Here is a 25245-nt window from a genome sequence, read left to right on the forward strand (position 1 = left end):
CTAAGTGTGCTTGTTTGCAAAGAAAGCCAGTTTCCGAAGCACATCAGGCTCCCTCATCTTTCCTCTTGAGACAGGGCTCCTAGGGCGGGCTGGCTCCGAACTCTCCGCCTTCCTGCCCCGTCGAACCTCCCAACGCCTGGAGGCTGGGGAGCGGCACCACCTTGACCTCAGACGACCCCGCCCTGGCCGGCCACAGACCCAGGCCGCCTCGGGAGTCCCCCGCCGGCCTGCCCGGAACGCGCCGCCCGCCCGCCCGCGCCGCGCGGCCGCCGATTGGCCGGGCCGGGACCGGGCGTGACGTCAGGCCCCGCCCCGTCGCCCTTCGACCCCGCCCCGCGGGGTGGGCTGGCGGTTTAGTCTGGGGCAGCTGAAACCGGTTTGCGAGGCGGCAGTGGCTGGGCTCCGCGCTGCCGCCGGCCACCTAGGGGAGCGCTGGCGAGGCGCGGGCGCTCGGCGTAGGCGGCCGCGGCCCAGGCTCTCGGCGCGGCGCGGCAGGTGAGGGAGCGGGCGGGCGAGCGGGCGGGCGCTCACGCGGAGGGGCGGGCGGGCGGCCTGGCGTCCCGGAGCCGCGGAGCCGTGGGGCCCCTCGGAGCGGCGCGACCCAGGGCGGCCGCGGAGGTACCGGGCGGGGGAACAAAGGAACGGCGGAGCCCGAGCCCTGGGCGCCGTCCCGACAGCTGCCGGTGTCCCCAAAGCCAGAGAAAGTCCGGCCGCGGCCCCGTCGGGTGGGGAGAGCCCGGCGCTGCCGTCCGGGGCGCCCGGCGTCGCCGGCTCGGGACCGTCCTCCCTGCGGCCGCCGCCTCGGCTGCCCCATCCATCCCGGAGCAGACGGCGGGCCGGGGCTGCGGGCCTCCGGGGCAGCACGGTGGGCTCCCCCGCCGCCCTGCTCCCGCCTTCCCGCCGCTCGTGCTGGGTGCATTGCCGACACCTACGGGAGAAATAAGTGTAAGGTGTCGCTGTCTTTCCCCCACCCCGTCGCTCAGTGTTCTAGAAACGGAAAGCGCGAAAACAAAACAGGTAAACCGCATGCAGTGGCTTAGATACTCGGGGAACCAGTCATTGTGCTGAACAAAATTTAAATCTGCGAAGAAAGATGCGGGAGGTTTGGACCCAGAGAATTGACGAACACAAAAGAAAGCTGAGTAGTATTTCTTGAGTACAAAAAGTTGGTGGGTGAATCAACTATGTGTATAACAAAAACGATAAATACATATGAAGATATCAACCTACGTCGAAATGGAAAACATTTGGAAAAAGCCTACTGTATGTCAAAAGTCTAAAGCTGTTGAAAATGTTAATTTGGCTTAATGAACTCCATAAGCACCTGCTTAATGGAAAACCCATTCTTGTCTACATATGTTTGATTAAAATATTGGCTTTTGAAGTATTTGGAGGTCTGAGAAGTGGGTCCATAGTGATTCCCCACCAACATGGACAGAAATCAACGTAGGCAGCAAACCTGTTTCTTGATCATAGGCTATTCTGAGGATCAAAGCTGCTGGAATCTAGGAAAGAGCCAAGAGAACTGGAAACCTGTTTCTTGATTATTGGCTATTCTGAGGATCAAAGCTACTGGAATCTAGGAAAGAGCCAAGAGAACTGGAAACAACTTTATTTTTCTTTTTGAAAAGTTTTAAAGAAAACTTTATTTATTTATTTATTTTTTTGTCTAGAATTACATGTTTTAGCTAAAATACTCACCTTCAGTTCAGCTGTCAACTAAATGTTCCTGTAACCTTGGTTAGCTTAAATCTCCAGTTTGTTTGCCAAGCTAGTAAACTAGTTAGATTCACCATTGAGGACATTAAGCACAAAGAGTAAACTTTATTTTGCTAGGTAGGGGGAACTGTGAAAAGTTTTCATGTAAATATGTTACAGTGGCCAATACACACCTTTAACCCCCGGGCACTTAAGAGGTAGGCAGATCTCTGAATTCAAGGCCAGCCAGCACTCAGAAGTGAGATCCTACCTCAAAATAAATTAGCAAATTAAGTTAAACTAATTGCCCAAATTCAGCTGAAAGTGCTCTGTAGTATTTATCTTTAGACAGTACAAATTGGAGGTTGTGTTGGAAAAAAAAATTAGCAAAGCCAAAATAACAAACTCCGGAAGAGTAGTATGTGGTAAGGTGATAGGTGAGCTGGTTATCTGTCTGAGCAGCGCGGATGCACACAGTGACTAGCATTTTTCACTGTTGCCTTTTATGTGTGCATTAAAGGCATCTCCATCCAGGTTGGCATATTTTTGTTTGTTTAGCAGAAGAAATAAAGGGGTGTGTAAACTTTGAGATTCTTATCAGAGCAGGTACTTTCTAAAACTGTCACTGCTGTTTGGAGGCGGTTGGGTGCCAAAGCTATGCTTCAGTCCTGCACCAAAATGTTGGCCTCTGCTGTGGTGGCTCTTGCTTCTAGTGGCACTAAGTTTTTGAGGGGTGGGGACTGAACTGGATTGCTGATTCTTTACAATTCAAGTGGGTCGTGGTGCTTGTCTGCCAGGGTGTGCTTCGCTGTGCTTTGTGGAGTGCTGCAGCTATTCACAACTGAAGGGATGGAAAGCTTGGCTGGTTTGGTTTGGTTTTGTTTGTTTTTATTAAATATACAGACTATTCCTGGTTGTCCTAATGTAGAGGACGACTAGAGCTAAATTTGTACTGGATGTTGGTTTGAATACGTGGGAATAACAGGTGATTTTCCTTACATTGATTAAATTGGTTATTTCCAGTTGAATAGTTAGCTGAATACCAACTCTGCAGTCTTGTAGGTGAGATTGTCCTTTAGAATTGTAAACACTGGGTGAAAGTTCAGGTTGCAGTTTTAAGACTGACAATCTGGTTAGACTCTGCCGAAAAGGAAGCTAGCTTGCTAAAGGGCCTGAGTTTTGAGGGCCTAAGTTTGATCCCTAGGACATTTATGGTAGGAGAGAACCAACATCTGCAAGTTTTTCTCTTGACCTTCAGGTGTATATCTTGGTCCTCTCTCTCTTCCTCACATATACAAATAAGTTAAGGTTCGTTTTATGCAGCCATGTTGCTGAGTTACAGTTTTAGGCTGACCCTTAATATTAATTAATTCATTAAGCCGGGCAAAGTTGTGCTGTGATCAAGGAGACAGAGGCAGGAGAATCTCTGTGAGATAAAGGCCAGCCTGGACTACAAAGGGAGTCCAGGAAAGGCAAGGCTAAACACAGAGGAAAAACAAAACAGTGCTGGTGCACGCCCTTAATCCCAGCACTTCAGCAGATTTCTGTGAGTTTGAGACCAGCCTGGTCTACAGAGTGAGTTTCAGGACAGCCAGGGCTCCAAAGAGATAACCTGTCTCAAAAAACAAAAACAAAGCACAACAAAATTAAATTAATTCAGTAACATTAAAGCTTTTAAGTTGGATCTGTTAAATGGAAGGTTTCAGTATTTCAGTGAACCAATTTATTTATTAGAAAGTGTTTGTATGTTCAGGGTTATACTCAGGTTTTTGTTAGCCATCCTAAAAGAACTATTGAAGTATTCAGATAGAAGTTTTATTCAGAATTGTTTTTATGTAGAGATTCTAGCACAGAATTTATATACATGAATAGATCTTGTTTATTCTTAAACACAGAAATCAATTTATAAGGTATCTTATAAATTATGTTGCTTGAGGACAAGTTTTCTGCTGTGTAGTGTTGGAGTTTTTATCAATAACAGTGGAGTTGCCAAATACAGTATTTGTCCAAGTACAACATGGTATCACATTATTAATCTTGTTTTACATATCTGATACTGATACATCCATGATACTGTATATTTATAAAATAACGTTATAAAATAATTTTCAGCATATATGCTATTGTGCATTTATAAAATAACTTTCAGCGTTAGATTTTCTAATTGATCTAAATGTGGTAATGCAGCTCTTGATTACTTACCCTCCAGCTCTGTTATAGATCAGGTTTTAGCCCTCAGTCCCACTATTTTCGGAGGACTGTTCAGTCACTGCGTGACCCCTATTCATAAATAAATGAAATTTAGATAGTAAGTTAAGGGACACAATGCTGAAGAAAGATGTGATTGGAATTCTTTTAGAGATCTGGACATTCATGCACCAAAGTCTATTTTTAGGGTAGTTGAACAGTCATTTGAATAGTTACATAAAATATATCACTGTATTACGAACACTGTATGTATTCATTTTAAACTTTATTATCTTGAGATGTATGTGTCTATGAATATGTATGTATTTAAAATAATTTTCAGTCTTGGTTTTTTTTAAGGTAGTCTGTGGTAAACATACTTAGCTAAGTCTGGAAGTGGGAAAGAAAAATTGAAGGAATATGAACAAAAAGGCAAAAGACCTCAGTGTTTGAAGTATAGATTTCTGAAAATAAAATCTGTAAAGTTAGGAAGAATGTTTTCCTTGTTAACACATAGTACTGAAAAGATTTAAAAGCCACACTACGAAGAGATTTTGAATGATGTTGATAACTAGAAAGAAAGCTGTGGCCACAAGAACATCAGATCAAGTTTTTTTTTAAATAAATTGTAGTTGAGACTATATTTAAAAAAATTAATTACTCTGATCCTATAAAGAAAAGACTTAATTTTGAGGAAGGATTTGTGTGGGTAGCCAGTTACATTGTGTTTTAGAAATGGATTCATAACCTTGTTGCCAAAGGTAGCTCTGTAGTTGAGCTGACCGCCTTCAGTTGCTTTTTTGTTACTAAAGTAGAAGTCTGTAGTGGAGCTTTTTCTGTTTGTAGGGTTTTTGTTTTTTGTTTTTCCTTCCATCCTAACTTGGGCCTGGCTAGGAAAGATGGGTTGACTTAGCACAGCTGCTTATAAGAAGAGAAAGTATGTGGAAAGAGAACCTTGATTTCCTAAACATAAAATGTTTAGACACATTTGTTTTGCAAGATTTCTAGTCCAATACAGTCTTGGATTTTTGGAAAGTCTGTAACAAAACCATAAGTTTTGCTAGATAGTTTCTACTTAATGCAGTCATTTTGTATATAAGGAATCTGAAATGACGACTTGAATGTTTTGCTTTTTTAAAACCCTTTTTCTTATCAAGGTTATTTTTTTAAGGATGAAGGAAGACAAAGTGGAGGGAAAAGGTGGAGGGCACTAAGGGGGAGTTGGAGTGAGGTAATGGAGTATGGATATGATCAAATTGTGTAAACATTTGAATATTTCAGGGAAGAATTATTTTAAAAGTTTTAAAAATAAATTTATCAAAGTCATTAAATGTCTTTTGTTTGTTTGTTTGAAATAAGGGCTCTGTGTAGTCCTGGAACTCACAGAGCTCCTCCTACCTCTGCATCTGAGAGCTAGGATTATAGATATGGCCAATTCAATAATTTGTTTTGAGACAAGATTTCTTTCTTGTATAGCCCTGTCTGGAACTTGCTGTAGACTAGGCTGCTTCTGCCTCCTGACCTTAAAGGCATGAGTCACCACTGCCCACCCAATTATTTTATTTTAAAATAAGGTTCATTGAAGTGTATGTAAGTGGAAAGCACAGGTCAGAGGGCAATTTTCAGAAATTGGTTTTCTTTCACTTTTGCTTGGGTCCTGGGGTTCGAACTCAGGTCCTCAGGTTTGGTGTTTACCCTCTGAGCCATCTCACTGGTTCCTTTCATGTATTGCAAGTTGGCCTCCAACTCACTGTGTAGCATGGATGACTTTGAACTTCTGATCTCAGTGCCCCATGCTATGTTTATGTAGTGCTGGGGATCAAACCCAGGACATAGTGTTTGCCAGACAAGCAGTGTATCAACTGAGTTGCACCCTAACCGCATTGTGTACTGATGGCAAAGTACTAGTGTTTTTATATACAATTAATAAAAAATTTTCTTCTCTTTCCTAGCAGAAATCCTAAAGTAAATCCATCAGGATGACACCTTCTCAGGTCACCTTTGAAATCAAAGGAACTCTTTTACCAGGTAAAGCTCTAAAATGCTTTTTAAAATTAAGTGGATGTTTTTCTTTTTCATATGTTTTTAAAATTAATCATTTGAAAATTTTCTCGCTTTTTTATGGGTCTGGGTATTTTTACCTGCATGTATGTCTGTAATTTCTGTAGAGGTTAGAAGAGGGCATCAGAGGATTTGGATCCCCTTAGGACTTCTGTGAGCAATTTGGGTGCCTGCGTTGAAGGGGACCCCTGAGGATCAGCCAGTGCTCTTAACCTGAGCCATCCCTCTAGCTTCTTGTCCCGTCTTTATCGCAGCAAAGATCGTATCTGCCCAGCAATGTCCATTTGGGATCCTCAGTGTTGTGCACCAGTGCGCCTTCTCCTCAGGTGGTAACCTGTGCTCTTGTTGGCACCATCAAGGAACCCAGCAGCCTGACTTGGTTTCTGCCATCTAGATCATGCCAGTTTGGCACAGTCCTGCACTGCTTCCCCTCTTCAAACCTGATACAGAGACTTCTGCCCTTTAAATGTTACCTATCTCTCTCTTAATAAAAATAATAAAGATTTATTCATTAGTGTTCTGCCTGCACGTGTGCCTGCACACCAGAAGAGGGCACCAGATCTCATTATAGATGGTTATAAGCCACCATGTGGGTGCTGGGAATTGAACTTTGAACCTTTGGAAGGGCAGTCAGTGCTGTTAACTTTAGAGCCTTCTCTCCAGCCCTTACCTTCCCCTTTTTAAAGACAAGGCCTTACTTTCCCTGGATAGCCTGGAACTCTTGTCAACCATTCACAGAAATCTTACTTTGCCTCCCCAAATCTGGGATTAAAAGGTGCCCCCACACCTGGTTAATGTCACTGATTTTAAATTTTGTTGCCAGTACTACCAACTCTACTAGCTGAAGCCTAATGTATTATTTTCTAACCCAAGAATGTCCACACCTGTGTATGTGTGTTTAATCAGACTCTCGGTCCCAGTTTTCAGATGAAAATAAATATCTTGTCTCAGATACTCAGATACATACTTAGAGCATAGAAAACAGAAGAGCACACCCACCCCTCATGTTATCTGACTTTATTTCTGTGAAGAAAATTGAACTTATTTTTTTATACAGATGGAGATGTGTATTTTTTTTAAAGATTTATTTATTTATTATGTATACAATGTTCTGTCTGTATGTAGACCTGCATGCCAGAAGAGGGCACCTGATCTCATTATAGATGGTTGTGAGCCACCATGTGGTTGCTGGGAATTGAACTCAGGACCTGTAGAAGAGTAGCCAGTGCTCTTAACCCCTCTGAGCCATCTCTCCAGCCCCCGAGATGTGTATTTTGTTTGCATGAAAATGAAGGAAATTGTGCCTCTGCAAGAAGTTAAAATGTGTGGCTAAAATGGATTTATTTGCTACTTGTGAATTTAGCCTCATTTTTCTGTTATCTACTAAGCACTGTGAAATAATCAGTATAAGGTATTACACCAGAACACTCCCACACCTGAGTTTGAATCTTGCTGTTTGCCATGCCCTGCTATAATTGCCTGCCTTTCATTTCCTCAAGTCTGCTGCTCTTTCCCTCCATTTCCTTTTTTGAGAACCCCCCCACACCCCAAATTCTATCTCCCTGTGCCTGGATCTGTGCCTTTAATTCTCACCTACATCAAGGTAAGGGCCTCTGAGAAATTTCCTCATTTTCTGGCACTGTTTTTGTAGCACCTTCTAGAGATTTTTAGAATTACTTGAGTAATTTACCCTGTAGACAGATGGTAAGCTTTATGAAAACATGGTCTTGTCTTGATGCTGAATTCTTGAACCTAGCACAGAGCTTGATACAGATGAGGAACAGAGTGAATGTGTTCAAAGAATAAATGATTGACTCAGTATGGCTTAACATGCTGTTGTAGCAACCACCACAGCAAATGACTGAGTGTGTGTACACGCGTGCGTGCGTGAGCCAGAAAACCTGGTACAGATTTACTCTGCGCAAAATTCTTGAGATGAAGATTGCGGGTGAGCTGCTGTGGCTTCTCACTGCCGCCTCTGACTACAGACTCTATTGTACTCCTTTGGAGATAGGGTCTCATGTATTTGCCAAGTGCTGGGATTATAGGTGTTAGAGAATAAGGCTTTGTACGCGATGTGGGCAGGCAGCCCTCGAACTTCTCCTGCTCCTGTGCTCTGCTCTTTAAGGAGTTGTAAGCAGGCAGTGTAAGGTAGAAGCGGACCACATCTGGTCAGTGAACCGACCACAGAGTTAGCCACAAAGTCGTTTTCTTCACAGACGGGAAGGCACTGTTTTTTATTTTGTTTTTTCAAGACAGGGTTTCTCTGTGTAGTCAGAGCTGTCCTGGAACTCAACTCTAGATAGGCTTGGCTTCAAACAAGGAGAGATTGGGCCTGCCTCTGCCTCCTAAGTGCTAGGATTAAAGGCATGTGCTACTACTGCCAGCTAGGAAGGCTCTCGGTTTTAGGGAGTTAAGGGGAGATGATTGATACCCAGGGCTCCATGAGAAGGGAGGTAGAGGAGCAGAGGAAGGTGTTTTAGGAGACTCCCCAACAACCTACCAATATTTCTCTAAAATTCTTAGTGTGTGTTTGGTAGCTAAATGTTAGCATTCAGGAGGCAGAGACAGATGGATCGCTATAAATTCAAGGACAGCCTGGTTTGCATAGTACCAGCTAGCCAGAGCTACATAGTAAGACCCTGTCTCTGAAAAACAAAACAAAAAACAAACCAAGAAAACAAAAACAAAAACCAAAACCCTCTTTGGTGTTTGTTCTTGAAAGTGGAAGCTTCTGTGAAGGGACCATGTCTGCTTAATTTGTTTCTTGAATGCTTGCTACTTGCTTAATAAATAATTGAACAAATGAAGAAAAGCTTATTCCTGTGCCTATTTCTTTTTACTCTTTCTGGTTCTGGAGGGTGAAGCAAATTAACTTAAAAGGTGATAGAATGATCCATGGGTCAAAAGCCCTGCCTGAGGGCGCCTCTTTTTTGACTCAAAGAAACTCTAAAAAAACCTGTAACTGACTGCTCTGCTTCCTAAAATTGAAGGTTTCCTAAAATTGAAGGAAAAGCCTGACGCTTCTGATTTCTTTAGGAGAGGTATTTGCAATATGTGGAAGCTGTGATGCCTTGGGAAACTGGAATCCTCAAAATGCTGTGGCTCTTTTTCCAGAGAATGAGACAGGAGAAAGGTGAGTGCAGAATGCCAGGGTTCAGAGTAATTGTGACATTCACACTAACACCTAGAGACTGTTGAAGTACTCTGTATATAGTTTATATTTTAATTTAATTTTTATGAAAGTTGTTATGTATACAGTTTTAAAGAGTAAAATCACTATAAAGTTTGTATGTGGGAGGGCGGTTCCTTAACTTTCATTCAGAATTCTTAACATGTTTTGACTGTTACCATCCTTAACCCCCTTTTATTATATTTTTCAATGCATATGTGTCTATATGTACCATAATATATGAGTGTGTGTAAGTCAGCAGTCAGTTCTCTCCTACTGTCTGGGTCCTGGGAACAGAACTCAGATGAGCAGCCTTGGCAGCATCCCACTGAGCCATCCCAAAGAACTCATCTCTTTTGAGGGTTCCCCTACCCTGTTTTGGATGAACTAGGAATTGAACCTAGGACTTTGCACACACCAAGCAAGAGCTATACCACTGAGTTACATACATAGTCATTTCTTTTTGCTTTTTATTTTGAGTTATCTTCACCGAGTTACCCAGGGCTGGTTTTGAGCCATAAACTTGAGACCTGTCTCAGCGTCCTCAGTTGTTAGGACAGGCCTGTGCCCCCACTCTAGCTTTTCCACCATTTTATTAAGTAGCAAGCTCGTCTTGTTTAAAACAAAATTAAGGTATTGTCTCTAGACTTCTCAGTTCATTGTTACTTTCTTTGTGTGTAATACTTGGGATCAGGCCCAGGCCATTATACATGATAAGCATGAATACTGCCACTGAACTGTTACTATTATGTTATTACTTTGAAGCTGGTCTTGAACTTGAGGCTCTCCTGCTTCAGCCTTCAAGTGCTGGGATTGCAGTCATACACATCCACATGTGAATGAGCTATTATTTTGGGGTCTGGAGAGATGGCTTAGTGGTTAAGAGAACAGTATGCTTCTAGAAGTCCTGAGTTCGATTCCCAGCAAACACACAGTAGCTCACAATACTGGGATCTGGTGCCCCCTTCTGGCATGCAGGTCTACATGCAGATAGAGTACTCATAAAGTAAATGAATATTTAAAAAAATATTTTTGTTTTGCGGGGAAGTACTGAGGATTGAATTTACAGCCTTTGTACATGCTAGGAGAATGTTCTCCTGAGCTCTTCACCTGTCTTTCTTCCACTGTCTTGTTTTCTTTTTTAATTGTGTTTGTGTACTCATTAGTTGATTGAGTTGATTAGTTGAATGAGTAGGTTCCCTACCATGTGGTGCTTGGGGATCCAACTAAGCTTATCCGGCTTGGTGACAAGTATCTTTGCTGGTGTTTGTTTGTTTGTTTGTTTGAAACAGGGTTTCACTGGCTGTTCTGGAAGTCACTAAATAGTAGACCAGGCTGGCCTCTGCCTCCGGAATGCTGGGATTAAATATGTGCACCACCACCACCTAGTTAAGAGTCTTTACTGCTTGAATTATTTTGCTAGCCTCCCTTAAGTTTGTTTGTTTGTTTGTTTGCCTGTTTGTTTTTTGAGGCAGGATCTCACAATATAACTATTGCTGGCTTGGAACTTGCTATTTAGACCAGGCTGGCCTTGAGCTCACAGAGATCTGCCTGCTTCCACTTCTTAAGTGCTGGGATTAAAGGTGTGCATCAGCATTCTCCATCAAAGTTACTCAAAATATACTTCAACTCATGCTGTAGTTCAGGCTGTCTTTGATCTCGAGCTTGCAAATTTTCTATGTTAGCCTTCTAAGCAGTTGTTATCACAAGTGTATGCTACCATGCTTGGCTGAAACTACTTTCTGGGAAGTGTGTGATATTAATGACAAGAACATGCATTGTGATTCTCACACTACAAAGACAGTGTAGTCACTAGCCACATTAAGCTCAGTGTAAGTGCTGTGGACTAGGAAAGGGCAGATCCAGGGTTATGCAGTTAACTGTAATCTTAGGCAGAGGTCATGTATCTGGCCCTTAATTTTCAAATCTTCATGGCAAAGTGGTTAGGATAGAATAAAAAGATATCAGCAGGGTGGCCCTTATCCCAGCTGTGGATATTTGTGTTACTGGTTGTCTCATAGGGACATCCAGTGTCCCTATGAGAAATACCAGCTGAAATGACTTTTAAGATAATTAAAGAACAAAGGACAGTTAGGCTTGAGAATATAACTTGCTAGTGTTCATGACTCTCTTATGGCCTGAAGTTGTGTACTCCAAACCTGTTCTAGTAACATGTAGCATCTCTGGATAAGTTGGAAGACAAAGAAGATTGACAATATTCACTCTTGTATTGCTTTAATTTTCTAGAGTTCTTATGTTTCTGTGTATAGCTGGTTCATTATCATCCTTTAAGTCTCAGCTCAGATATTTTTTCACTGAGGATTCTGTTCCAAAGCTTCCTTGCAACTTTAGAATTTGGAGTGGTTTTTTGTCTTTTTTTTTTTTAAACAGTGTCTTATCATGCAACCCAGGTTTGCCTTGAACTTGCTCTGCAGTTCATACGTACCCAGAACTCAGAATTTTTCTGCTTCAGCCTTCCAAGTGCTAGGATTACAGACCCGCACACCCCCCCCAGCTTTGTTAGTTTAGTGTATGTGGTTTTCTTCCATATTTGTCCACCCACTCAGGAAAGCAAGCTCCTGGAAGATGGGCTGATTACTGCATTTCCATTGCCTACTGGGCAAACCTGTAGGAAAGCTATGGGCAGGGTCCTTAGTTGAAAAGTTTTGTGCATTACGAGTTCTTGGTACATTTTACTGTGATGCTGATGGTCCTCCTGTTTTTGTCCATACCCTTCAGTATGTTATGGAAAGCAACGATTGCGCTCAGCAGAGGAGTGTCAGTTGAGTACCGCTACTTCAGAGGCTGCTTTTTAGAACCAAAGGTATGTTTTCTTGATCTATTTTCCCATTGCTGTAGGATTTTCAAAAGTCACTAATGCAAGTTTGAAAACATTAGAAATAAAATGAATATGTTTTGGTCAAAAAAGGAATAGAATTCTCAATAACAATTGAGTGCACACACACACACCAAAAAAAAAAAAAATCAAGTAAGTACCTCTTTCACAGACTGGCATTGTCTGTGATGGGATTTTTGAAAGACAAATAGTAAGTATGTTCTGCAATGTTTTAACCAGTGTTAATCTAATGTGTATGTTTTCTGTAACTTTGTAAACTAGGTTCCAATTGCAAGCCTTTAAAATTTGTTTTAAATATTTGTTGCATAAATACATTTAGAGAAGTATGTTAGCCAGCTTTAAGCAAGTTACTGTTTTTAAAAAATTATTTCATGGCAGTCTCTTAGTGGCTGCATTGTTTAACGTCTATCAAAATAAAGTGATTCTTGTAGCTTCCTATAGGTGTTGTTGATCAGGCAGGGTCTTCTCTGAAAAGCCTTGAGCATCTATTAGTTCTCAATCTGCCTGTCCACAGCTTATTATTTTAGTATTCTTTTTATTTTCAGAGAAGGAAAATGTTAACTTGTTTCCTTAGTTTGCAGACATTGATTTATTTTAGTGAAAGGATTCTCTTTCTTTGGATTTTTACCTTTGCCACACTTGTGCATGTGAACAAGGGTTTAGCAAGGATATGGGAGATAAAACATGGACTAGGCCTTTGGGAAAATGTATATCTATATATTTTGGAAAAATGTATTTTCCTTGGGAATTATAGAGTGTAGTAACAAATGAAAAATATTAGCAACCACTGTTACCTCACTCTCTTAGCTATCATAAAAACTGACAAATCCACTCCAGCTGTCTTTTGCACCTATTACATTTTTTTATTCCAAGAATATTGGGTAAATACTCAGTAATTGAACTTAAATTACATTATTATCACTGTGTTGGCTTATCTTGACAATAGTCTAACAATAAGGGCATCTGTTTGTTTGGTCGAGGAGTTGTACCTCATGGTCAAGTCCTCTGGTTCAAATTGAACAATGTGTGGATAAACAAATCACACACTCAAGGCATTAGAAGCCTGAGTCCTGGTTACAGAAACTTTGTGTAATGGGAAGTTAAATTTTTTTTCTGGAAAGGGGGATACGGAAAATAAAAGTCAGCGAGACCATTTGACATAGTTCCATAAGACTGTTGTCAACACAGGTCACAGTAAGCCAACCTGTATTATTGCTATTTCACGGAAAATGTAACCAAAAGCAGCAAATCAGTCTACTGATTCCTCTTGGAAAATTGGCAGGAAATGTGCCGGAGAGTAACAGATTTCCCTTGTAATACTTGCAAAAGTTTACAGTATATGTTGGTGAGTGTGTTTCTTTAAGTAGGTGCTTGCTCTGTATCGTGTACACACGTATCGTGTGATGCAGGGGCTGCCCTGGTAAGTATGTTTTTCATGGACTAGAGTACATAGCTGCATAGTCCCGTGCCCATGGCTACATTCCTTCCCATCGTGCCAGCTTACAGTGACATTTCTACAAGTTGGTGGTGCTTTTATAATGAAACTTCTTTTATTATAATTATTATAAGACTTTGTCCTAACTGTGTATTGCCAAATAATAGACATATGTAAGGAATCTTGAATCATGAAAGTATACAAATGAGTGGAATCCATATCTTATGAATGTTAGGGTTGATAGGAGAACTGAAGTGGGCCACTGGGAAGGAGTTTTGGGAAGTCTGGCTAGGCAGCTAAAGAACTTGAGAGCAGCTGAGCTTGTGATGGCTCTTCATCCTTAGAAGGATGGCAGCTCTCTCCAGATGAAGGGCTTGGAATACAGGCTTCCTGAGTCCCATTCGTTACTAAACTTTATAGTAAGCAAATACATTGTCACAGTTCATACTTTTTCCATACTTTGCTTCTCCTTGACATGTTGTTTTTTAATGTTGTAGAATTGTAAAGTCCTTTTCTCAGTTTTCCTATTTTTCTTTTATCCTTCTTAGTGTGTGTGTGTACACGTGTACCTGCGTATGTGCACCAGTGAATCTAATTGGAGTTACTTACAGGAGCGTGGGTGAAGGGGCATTTACAGGAGAGTGAACAACTTGCCAATGGCTAGACCACTAAAGAAAACCTCTGTCCCTGGCAACATTGTCAATCTGTGGAGCACAGGGAAGGGAGGGTATTGTGAGCTCTTTTTTCCCTTTTCCCAGTTTCTGAAAATTATGTGTTTGTTCTTGTAGACATTGTAAAGTTAGAGTAAGAGGTTAATGGGCTACATTTTACTAATTTTACAGGTAGCAACTGTTCCCTTTAATTAAATATAGCAAACAAAGGTGATAGACATTCCTGGAATGGAAACTCAGTGTGAGTCCGTACAGAGTCCATTGATTTTTATATCTTCAGTAAATACCTTTTTAAAAAAAATTATTTATTTCATTTATGAGTATTCCCTGTGTGTCTGTATGTTTGTGTACCTTGTGTGTGAGCGCCTGAAAGAGGGCCAGAAGAGGGCATCACAGTTGGGACTGGCGTTATGGGTGGCTGTGAGGCACTGTGTGGATGCTGGAAGCTGAACCCTGGTTTCTCTGTGAGAGCAGCCAGAATCTGGAACTGTTGAGCACCTGTCTAGTGCCAAAACTACTTTTTTGACAAGTTAAAATTTAAATTTAAGGAATGAATGAATTTTTTTCAGAGTGAAATGTTACCCAACTTTTGGTTATACTTTTTGAAAAGTTTCTTCCTTTTTGTGAAAACAGACCAATATTTTGTAAAAGTATCATACTTTTTATAATGCCAGCACTCACTCATAGTTTAATTCATTAACTCTTATTTTGACTTTCATCTCTTTATTTTTAAAAATGTTTTAACAAGTGAGTCTGGGATGAGATTTCTCTGTTTTACAATAGCCTAGGTTGTCCTTTTGTAGACTGACTTCTTGATACAATAATATTCTTCTGGATGTCAAATGCTTTGGGTTAACTTGAGATCCATCTTCCTTTATTTGAATAATGTTGGAATAACCATTTCCTTATTGGACTTATTAGAAAGGTTGTTAAATAATATTGGGTTTGTTATTGTAGAGTAGAGTAAAAAATGCTGTCCTCATACATGCAGGCTTAAATTGTAGGAAGAAAGGAATCAGGTAAAATGAAGTTTTACAGTTTGTCTGCACGCAGTGCCTTTACCTGACTCACAACTTTGCTTGCTGATGTATAAAAACACAAGCCAAGCACATCCATATGTTGTGCTTCTGTTTCTCCTGGAGCCTGATGCAGTTGAGTGGCAGCCAGCTATGTAGGAAAGCAAAAAAGGGGTTGGAGAGAGGGCTTTGTGGGTAAGGCCACTTGCTCTTCCCAAGGGCCGGAGTTTAGTTCCAGCACCCACATTGGGCGGCTCACAACTGTGGGCACAACTTCAAGGGGTCTGATGCTCAGGTCTCCAAAACACCCATGTGCAGACACACTTGCACATAATTAAAAATATTGAAGAAAAAAAAAAAAAAAAAAAGGCAGGGCTGGAGAGATGGCTCAGAGTTTAAGAACATTGGTTGTTCTTCCAAAGGTCCTGAGTTCAATTCCCAGCAACCTTATGGTGGCTCACAACCATCTATAGTGAGATCTGGTGCCCTCTTCTGGTGTGTATGGTAGAACACTATAAGTAATAAACCTTAAAAAAGGCAATAAGTAAACCTTTTCAGAAATTGGTGTATTTTTGTTAGTAATACATGTTTAGAGATGTTTCCATAGTCTTACAATTTTATATATTAAATTCTGAAGTAACTCTGAAGGATTTACTGTTAATATTTGTTACTTTTTCTCCAAAGATACCCTTTCACTTTATTCCAAAAGCTTAAAGTTATCCTTTCTCACAATTTTAAAGAATTAATGTTTATACTTAGCATATTAGATTAGCATATTAACCTAAAGGATTACAGTTTTTTTGAATCATTACTGAGAGTTTAATTTTCACAATATTCCAGCTCTTTTGTTGTTGTTGTTTCTGTTTTTTATTTTTGAGACAGGGTTTCTGTGTGTAGCCTTGTCTGTAGACCAGGCTGGCCTTGAACTCACAGAGATCTGCCTGCCTCTGCCTCCCTGAATAAATTGAAGATTTTGTTTTCCAATGTAAAAGTTATAGTCAACAACTTAGATAATCAGTATACTGTATTATTTGAAAACTAGGGTTTTTGCTTGTTTGTTGGATTTTGAGCAGGTCTTACTTCATTGCCTTGACTGGCCTGGAACTTGCTATATTATATAGACTAGGCTGGTCCTAACTCAGAGATCTACTTGTCTCTGCCTCTTGAGTGCTGAGATTGAAGGTGTGCTGTTTTTGATTTCATTTTTACACTCTAAAACTTTGTGTACCAGCTAACATGTATCTGTAGTGAGGATGCTTGCAGACAGAATTTTGTATTAAACTGACCCTTTGGACTGTTCCTCACTATGCAATTCTGGGCAGTTTTATTGTGTGAGTAATGGGTTTGTTGCTAAAACCATGGAAGTCAAAGTATTAAAATTACTACTAAAATGGGTTTTCTGTGCGATACATAATTCACAAGACTATTGTTAGGTGATGGTAGATACTGTAGTCATCACTGTAGAGTTATTTTGACACTGGAATTAATCAAAGCAAAATAAACCCTTTTTCTCCCTCTAATTTTTTTTTTTTAAAAGCTCTGTGGCACTCTTTAGTTCACTTTTAGTTGCTAACTTTTGTTGAGAATAAAGTCCAAGCCATTTTTGAAAGGAAAGACAGTTTGGCTGCCAAGAGGTAGGAGAAGAGTATGAGAGAAAGGTGGAGTGAATGAGAAAAGACTTAGGTAGTGCTTTTATTGCAAAGAAATACTTCCATTTTTAGTGTATGCACTTATTTCTTTGAGGATTAAAGTAAATAATAGATGGAAGTGTATCTGCATTTGAACATGCACACACATACAATCCCAATAAATGTGAAAAAAGTTTAAAAAACCATTTTTCAGCATATAGCAGATGATGCAGAATTCTGTGTAATTTGTAGTGTATTAGAAATTATAATATTCACCATGCCTTAAGATGACCAGAGTAATGACAAGGAGGTATTGAAAAAGAACATTTCATTTAGTGTCTCAGAGTTAGTGGTTTGAATATATCTCCAGTGCGGTTGTAGTTTTTAAACTGTTTATAAATCCAGTACGATTTGTTTATGGAAGGACCATCTGAAGGTATATAATATGCACAGAGAAGTTTATATTCTATAAGTTTAAGATTTATGCTGGTGGGATAATCCTGAAATAGTGCATTAGTGGATAATTTTTATATATGCTTTGCTTCTCTGTATTTTGTTAAAATTATAAAAGATAATTATCAAAAATAATTCTATTCTATAAGGTTGCAGATTTATTTTGCCACATTTTTAAACGTCTAAGTTTCTTTTTTTTAATATTTTTTATTTTTAAATAATTTTATACATTCACTTGTAACGTCTAAGTTTCTTTAGTCTGCCTTGTGTTTGATCAGAGGGGCTTTGCTGTTCATTCTTCTAAAACTGAGTGTCAGCAGCAGCACATAATTTTCTTCACTAGTAAGGAAAAATGATGATAGCATTAGGAATTGTTATACTATGATTTTTCAATTTGAAAGCATAAAACTCAAATTTAATATTAATTTAGTTTCACTTTTATCACAATCATTTGTTTCTCAAACTTAGCTATGTATTCTTTTAGGATTTCCTGTGCTCTTTGCAAATACGTAGCACGCTTAGTATTCGTAAGTGAGATAGAGGACTTTGCTATAACCCCTAGCTTCCTGCAGTAACCTGTGCTAAGTGATCTTGCAGTCCTTGATATTGCCATTCCTGCTCTCACAGGCTTGTTTAAACTGTCTTCTAAATACTTAGTTTTTCTAAGAAGAGCAGGGAAAATATGTAGGAACACCCCTGTGGCACACCAAAGAAATCATAATTGGTGTTAACTTTAACTTACAATAGGCTTAGTATTGGTGCAAAGTTAATTTTTCTTAAAAAAGAAAAGCAAAACCCAAACTACAAAGTATTGTAGATAAATTTGCAGATGGGTTTAAGAGAGTTTTGTGTTCCAGTTCATCTCAGTTCTTTTTATTTATTGCTTTAAGTCAATTTTTTTTTTTTTTTTTTTTTTTTTTTTTGTAGTATTTCATCATGTTTTGTGACCTGGGTACATGCCTGATTTGGGACATATGGTATTGAATAACTTAGCAAGATGAATTTCTGGTTTCTTGGTCTCATATTTAGTGTAAGCCTTAGGCCACAAACATCTAATGCAATCATGGGTAGAAAATAAGATCTAAGAAATTATTGCAGACGTTTAACTTTTAAATTGCAGACTATCGGTGGTCCCTGTCAAGTCATAGTTCACAAGTGGGAGACTCATCTACAACCACGATCAATAACCCCTTTAGGTATGGGCATTAACTGCATCTGTTTGAGGCGTATGCATAAAGTTACTAATGTGCTGCACAGTGGCTTAGGGACGCCGTGCATTTTGATGCTGAAGTTTAAAATCAATGCATTGTCAGTACTACAGATTTCACTTAACATTTCATGGATCTTTCAAAATTGAACGTTTTTATAAACTATTAGAAATGCTTGTTATTTTTATTGGGGGGGGGTTAGATTATTATGAGACTTATTTCAATCTGGAGTTCTTGGAAAGGTAATAATATTCTTCCTGACTGAGGATCCATGGCTTTATTAGATTTCTGCTCAAGTTTAGAGAGCATTTTAAAAAATAGTTGATCCGAAACAGAAACTTTCACAAGTTCAGCTTTAAATGCTAATAGTTATTATATTTGTTCTTTAAATATTAGTAAATACTTAAGCAAATAAATTTAAATTTCTTTGTTATAGTCATATTTTTCTAATTCATTTAAATTCCCTTTTGGCTGTGCTGTTGTTTATATCAGGTTTTTAATGTTTTTGTTTCTAATTCTATTTTCTATGCCCAAAATGGTGTTTCTCTTCATACAAGTGTTTAGTTCACTTTTCTATGCTGAAAATAGATCTTGAAGCTCATTTTTACACACATGAACTACTCACCTGTATTTGTGAATTGAGTCAGTGTGAGAAGCACCTGTTTTAGTTCTACAGAGTGTCAAGATTGAGGCTGTGGGTTTTGTAGTTTAGATGTAGAAGTAGTGGGAGTCTCTGCTTTGCCCTCTTTAAAGAACACATCTTGTTTAAACAGATGTCTCATTCCCTCTTCCTTTAGATTTTCTTTTTATATGTTTTAATACATTTTTGATAGCAGCATCTTTAGGATTACGGTAGTTTCACACTGAAATCGGAGCTTAATGAAAATTAAGTATTTTGAAACACAGTTTGCATTTGGATCCATCTTGAAATTAAACATTTTTGTGCCGTGCGAAGTGGAATGATTTTATTTGTGTTCTTTTAGAGATTCATGTCCTGCTTTGGGGGAAGGCGATGTAAACTGGTGTGTACTCTGCTGTACAAGCTTTAGGAAACGCCCATTTATTTTGGCAGATGCCTCAGGCTTAAAGTAAGCTGGGAAGGACACTAAGAAGGGAACACATTGCCTGTATCACTAGATAACAGCCTTTGCAGCCCTTTTCATGAGATTGAGATACTAGCAAAGGGCTTTGTTAGCATCTTGGTAGGTCTCCACAGCTCTGTATGTACAGGTAAGTTTATGCTGTTTATAAAGCTTTTGGCTGGCTGTAAGAGTGTTGGGGTTTGAGGAGATTCACACTTTAGCCAAGTTCTTTATGTGCACCACCTAAGAATAAGCATCTTAATTGTGCCAGGACTGTTGGTTTGAGACATGAGCAAGGAGCTCTTGTACAGCAGCTGTCTAGCCTCAGGCATGGTGGGTGCTGAGCTTCCTCCCAGTCTCCAGGGTACCTTCCCAGGACCTTCTCTCTTTGTGAACATTCTCTCAAGTCTGTAGGACCAACCCTGTTTACTAGCCTCCTGAAAGGGAATACTTTATCTAGGGCTGCAATAAACATGCTTATTCATGTTAGGCTGCTTTATGTTTTAGATATACCATTTTAAGCAGTACATAAAGTAAATTCTCAATTGTTCATTCATTCTGTACACATCATGAGTTTTAAACTAGGCTTTTTATTTTCCTTGAATTGTAGAAAGTGAAATCATTATTGACGATGGACAATTTGGAATCCACAGTAAGTGACATTCACTGAATTTGAAAATGTTTGATACCGGTTGCCTTAATACCTCATTGAAAATATGTAACACACTGAAACAACACAGTGCAGTGTTGAAAACAGAAGTATATTTTGTTAACTGATAAATAGCTTCAAACTTTTTTCCATTAAGTGTTTGGTCATTTAAAATTTTGAGTTTATATAATTATAAAGAACTGTATCTAGTAGAGGAGATGATAATCACTCTGATTTGATTACACATGGTATATATATATATATTTAAATTAATGGTACTGTACCCATAAATAGGTATAAATATTGTTAAAAATTAAAATTGTATATATTAATTAGTATTAAAGCCAGCATACCATTTATTTTTAAAACTTTATGTTGAAAAAATAATGGTTCTAGACATTTAAAGAGCTAAATGTTGCTTGTAAGCTAAATTTGTATATTTTCTATATCTAAAAAATGTGTTTACAATAAATCTATACAGTCAGAATATTCTAGTAATTCTGCCCATTCTTCAAAAAGTAATTTATAATAAAGTTGAGAATTCCTTATCTTCAAAATATGTTTAAAATGTTAATTGTTTTTATTCCTTTCTGCTTGGGTAAGTACTTTATCCTCAGAATTCAAACTTTCTTCAGTGGTTGGATGTCTTCCAGTCAGTCAGACTACAGTGCTGCCTTGTCTCATCGTGGGTGCTGAACCTGAGGGTCAGGGATAGAGTGGGACAGGGATAGAGGTGCCTTTGGTCTGACTCCGAACCAGAGGTGCACTTTTCCTGGCAAGAATGCTTTTGGCGAGGATTTTACTATATGCATTGAACACAGAGGCAGTGTATATGCTATGGCAGTATTTGAAAAGGAATAGAACCTTTTTAATTATTTCATTAGGAAATAATGTATTATTATATTATAAAATAATATAGTAAAAAATGCTTGAATAGCTTTAATGCTTATTTTGTAAAGTCTTGTCATTATTTACAAAAGATAATGTTCAGACTATTTTTTTTTTAGAACTTTATAGAGAATGTTTTTGTTTTTTTCTTTTAAGATTTTAGTTTTTTGAGACAGAGTTTCATTATGTACCGTTGGGAGGCCTAGAACTCAGAATTCTGCCTGCCTGCACATCACCACTCCCACTTAAGATTAAGATTATTTTCTTTTTAATTGTATGTGTGTGTCTTTGCACCTGGGTTCAGGTGTTCACAGAGTCCAGGAGAGGGTGGCTCGTTGCCCTCAAGTTGGAGTTACAGGTGTTCTAACCCACCCGCTGTTGGTGCTGGGATTTGACCTAGCTGTTCTGTGAGAGCAGACATGCCCTTTCCAGCCCCCACGTGTGTGACATAGTATGTTAGATGATTACTTTAGGGTTATGCTTTGTAGCATTTCTGTCTTTGTCTCTATCTTCCCAATGTCTTTTAAATTAATTACATGTCTTTTAAATGTAGTTTTCAGGGTGAAAAAGCATTTCTTTGACTTTACTCATTTTTAAATAATATTTGAAATTTGATGATTTTAAGACAAGTTATACTTAAAGAGAAGCCTTTTAAGTTTTTTAAAGCTCTGTTGCTGTAAAAGCTTAGGTTAAAAACAGCACCACTGGTATTTATGGAAGTTTGGTTGCCTTTGTTAGTAGGTAACTTCAAGTCAAGCAGTGCTAACAGCATGTTGTTACACCATCTGTTGTGGCGGCACACATTATTGTGAGGCTCAGCTGACTCTTGATTCTTCCGCTTCTCAGATCTTCAATACTGGCCCACACTTAGTTTTAGCTGGAGATCGTATATGAAGTTTTGCAAATTTGGTTTTTTGTTTGTTTTTAGACCAGGCTGGCCTCAAACTATGTCTCCTGAGTGCTGGGATGGAAAGCATGCCATATCCAAGACAGTTCTTTTTTATTATTTGTTTGTTTGTAGCTGGTCTAGAAACCTGCCTGCTTCTGCTTTCTGATTCTTGGGATCTTAAGTTGTGTACCTCTATGCCTGATATGTAATAGCAATATTTTCTTTTCTTTCTTTTTTTTTTTTCCCCCTCTTTTTTTTTTTTTTTTTTTGTTTTTTTGGACCGTTTTTTTTTTTTTTTTTTTTTTTTTTTTTTTGTAGCCCTGGCTACAAAAACAGAAACTCATGCTATAGACCAGGTTGGCCTCAAACTCACAGAGAACCTTTGTCTTTGCCTTCTGAGTGTTGTAATTAAAAGTATGTGCCCACCAGCCATCTTTTTTTTTTTTTTTAATTTTATTATGTATACAACAGATCTCATTATGTACCAGAACCCATCATAGATGGCCTGAGCCACCATGTGGTTGCTGGGAATTGAACTCAGGACCTTCAGAAGAGCAGTCAATGCTCTTAACCTCTGAGCCATCTCACCAGTCGCCCAGCCATCTTTTTTTTAATGTATTATTATTTGATGTGCATTGATTGTTTTTGCTTGCATGTATGTCTGTGTGAGGGTGTTAAAGCCTCTGGAATTAGAGTTACAAAATCATAAGCTGCCATGTGGAGCTGGGAATTGAACCCAGGTCCTCTGGAAGAGCAGCGAGTGCTTTTAATCACTGAGCTCTCTCTCCAGCTCCAGTGGAAATTTTTATAGACTTTCTTAATTTACTTGAGTTACTAAGCGTCTGATTATTAGTAGTAATTTAGTTTTAGATTACCTTTAATTTTAGTAATGCATCAATTACATTTAATGTTGGAAAAGGATTAGTATTATATAATGTCATTACTGAAATATGATTGTGAACTAGAGTTGTTAATATGTACTGGGCTTAACCAGACTGCTAATTATTTATCCTTCCTATTTATCTCACCAGATGGTGTTGAAACACTGGATTCTGGATGGCTCACATGTCAGACTGAAATAAGATTACGTCTGCATTTTTCTGAGAAACCTCCTGTCTCAATTACCAAGAAAAAGTTCAAAAAATCTAGATTTAGGTATGACTATGCGATTTATTACTTAGGCCATTTAGTTTTGCTGTTACTGTAGATTCCTGGCCTATGTGGTTTTAATCTTCAAAATTATGGGATCTAAGATAATTGTTGTTAATTAGTAAATATTTATTATTGATTTATCTTTTAGTTGAACAGTGGTTATTCCTAAACCAGCTGTATACCCAAATCACCACACAGAGACTAAAATTTATTTAATTAACCTAGAGCACAATGCTGGACAATGATTATTCCATCCTAAACCTCCAAGCCCACATAGCTTCCTCCTATTCAGATTTCCCACATTATACTTGCTTTTTAGTCATTATCTTAGGTCCGGTTCATCCCTCCTGGTTTTTCCAGGTCCTCTCCTCTCCCATCTCTCTCCCCCACTCCTCCCACTCACTTCTTTCTCCTCCCCTCCGGGGATCAGGATATCCCACCCTATTCTCTCCATTACTCAGCATTGGCAATACAGACAACAATATTGACAATACAGAGAACAAATGGAGGCATGTTTGTACAAACTTGAGACAGGTGATGGTTAGAATAAGCATCACAATGCAATGTCTGGATTGAAGCAGATAGTGGAGGAGAGAAATCAGCATGTGAATGAACAAGGGTAAATTGTCCATTATATGTTCACAGATGTTCGTTAAATGTTCACAAGAACATTATACCAACAGATAATGAACTGTTTTTCTCCCTCAAATTGCTGCTACACATATTTATTAGTCTTTACCTCTAAATCTGCAATCAGAAAAATTCATTTTTGTAAAAACATGGTTTCTAGGTTTGTATATTTTTATAGTTCCACTTAAACTTTCGTACTGTAGGGATTACTTTAAAATTGATAAAATAAAAATGATTTTGTGGTGAGCGAGGAAAATGGCATAAACAGACAATGATTGGCCTGAAAGTTTTTGACAGTGAAAAGAGTTGCCCTGTAACCCGAGTCTGCTGCTTTCCTTTTGTACCTTTCTTCCTCCTCTTTCACTGTCTCCCCCCCTCCCCTGCTGCTTCCTTCTCCCTGTTTTAGGGATAGATGAAAAGGCTTTGAAACAATAATAGGTAAATTAGTTTTTCTGTAATACCATTGAACATAAATCTGAGTAAGCTCCTTTCCTCAACATGTAGCTTGCTTTGACTCTTGACATCAATCATGTGATTTTGGGATCAAGAATTCCAAGTTTTGAATTGCAATAGCAAACTTCTGGTACAGTGTCAAGGCTGAGAAGAAAAGTCCGATTTTAGTAACTAGAGACCTTGCTATTATCTTTTAAATATAATTTATAATAGAGGGGTGTGGTGGCGCATACCTATAGTTCTAGTACTCTGAGCAGAGATAGATCTTTGTGAGTTGGAGGCCATACAAATATATGCATGCAGATAATATCCATGCATAAAGACTCAAGTCCTAGCTCGTGCCTATAATCCTAGCACTAGGGAGGCTGAGACAGCAGGATTACTGTAAGTTTGAGGTCAACCTGGGCTAGTATCTGGCCACGTAAGGTACATAATATGAGACCCTATTTCAAAACAAATGAGCGAAACTAAAAATGAAAAAGAAAATGCTCATACAAATAACAAAAGAATTTTTTTCTGTAATAATTTTCTTTAGCAGCTACTTTTTAAAGGTACACTGTGATAGAGAGGAAGTGGCAAGTGTTCAGTTTAAAACATCTATTTCTAACGTATGTTTAAAAATGCACTGATAGACGTGGGCTTAGTGTGTGTTGTGAGATCAATTTATCTGTCAGATCACCTGTGGAAAATGAGACCTTCTAAAAGAGGTCTTGTTATCTGAGGCTAAGTAATTGAGAGCTAGCTATCATTGATAGTATAGTAAATAAATTTGCAGTATGGATAGCCTTTGCTTTTTATCTGAGAACATTTTAAATTTGTATGTACATTCTGTGAGTTCTTTTTACTGTGTTTCATTATTTCCTCTTGTCAATACAGGGTAAAGCTTACACTAGAGGGTCTGGAGGAAGATGATGATGATAAGGTATCTCCCAGTGTTCTTCACAAAATGACCAACAGCCTAGAGATATCCTTAATAAGTGACAATGAGTTCAAGTGCAGGCACTCACAGCCAGATTGTGGGTACGGCCTACAGCCTGATCGCTGGACAGAGTACAGCATACAGACAATGGAACCAGACAACCTGGAACTAATCTTTGACTTTTTTGAGGTGAGTAG

The 25245-nt window shown here is 38.9% G+C and overlaps 1 protein-coding gene across 4 annotated transcripts in view; it reads left to right on the forward strand.

The window, feature by feature from the left end:
- Positions 1-376: 376 nt before the first annotated feature.
- Gpcpd1 (glycerophosphocholine phosphodiesterase 1) overlaps positions 377-25245 on the forward strand; it is a 53212-nt gene continuing 28343 nt past the window's right edge. The window contains exons 1-8 of one of the 4 annotated variants that reach the window (XM_055607255.1): positions 377-495; positions 5838-5913; positions 8986-9082; positions 11858-11942; positions 18299-18374; positions 20079-20120; positions 22926-23049; positions 25006-25237. In XM_055607255.1, the coding sequence (XP_055463230.1) occupies positions 5865-5913; positions 8986-9082; positions 11858-11942; positions 18299-18374; positions 20079-20120; positions 22926-23049; positions 25006-25237 (705 nt within the window). In that variant the 5' untranslated portion in view covers positions 377-495; positions 5838-5864. Of the gene's footprint in view, positions 496-942; positions 1018-5837; positions 5914-8985; positions 9083-11857; positions 11943-18298; positions 18375-20078; positions 20121-22925; positions 23050-25005; positions 25238-25245 lie in introns of those variants that run through there. The other 3 variants (XM_055607173.1, XM_055607316.1, XM_055607375.1) reach the window with 3 other exon arrangements.

This window comes from Psammomys obesus, unplaced genomic scaffold (assembly GCF_907164565.1).
Source record: "Psammomys obesus unplaced genomic scaffold, mPsaObe1.curated_primary_1811, whole genome shotgun sequence".
Classification (NCBI taxonomy): domain Eukaryota; kingdom Metazoa; phylum Chordata; class Mammalia; order Rodentia; family Muridae; genus Psammomys; species Psammomys obesus.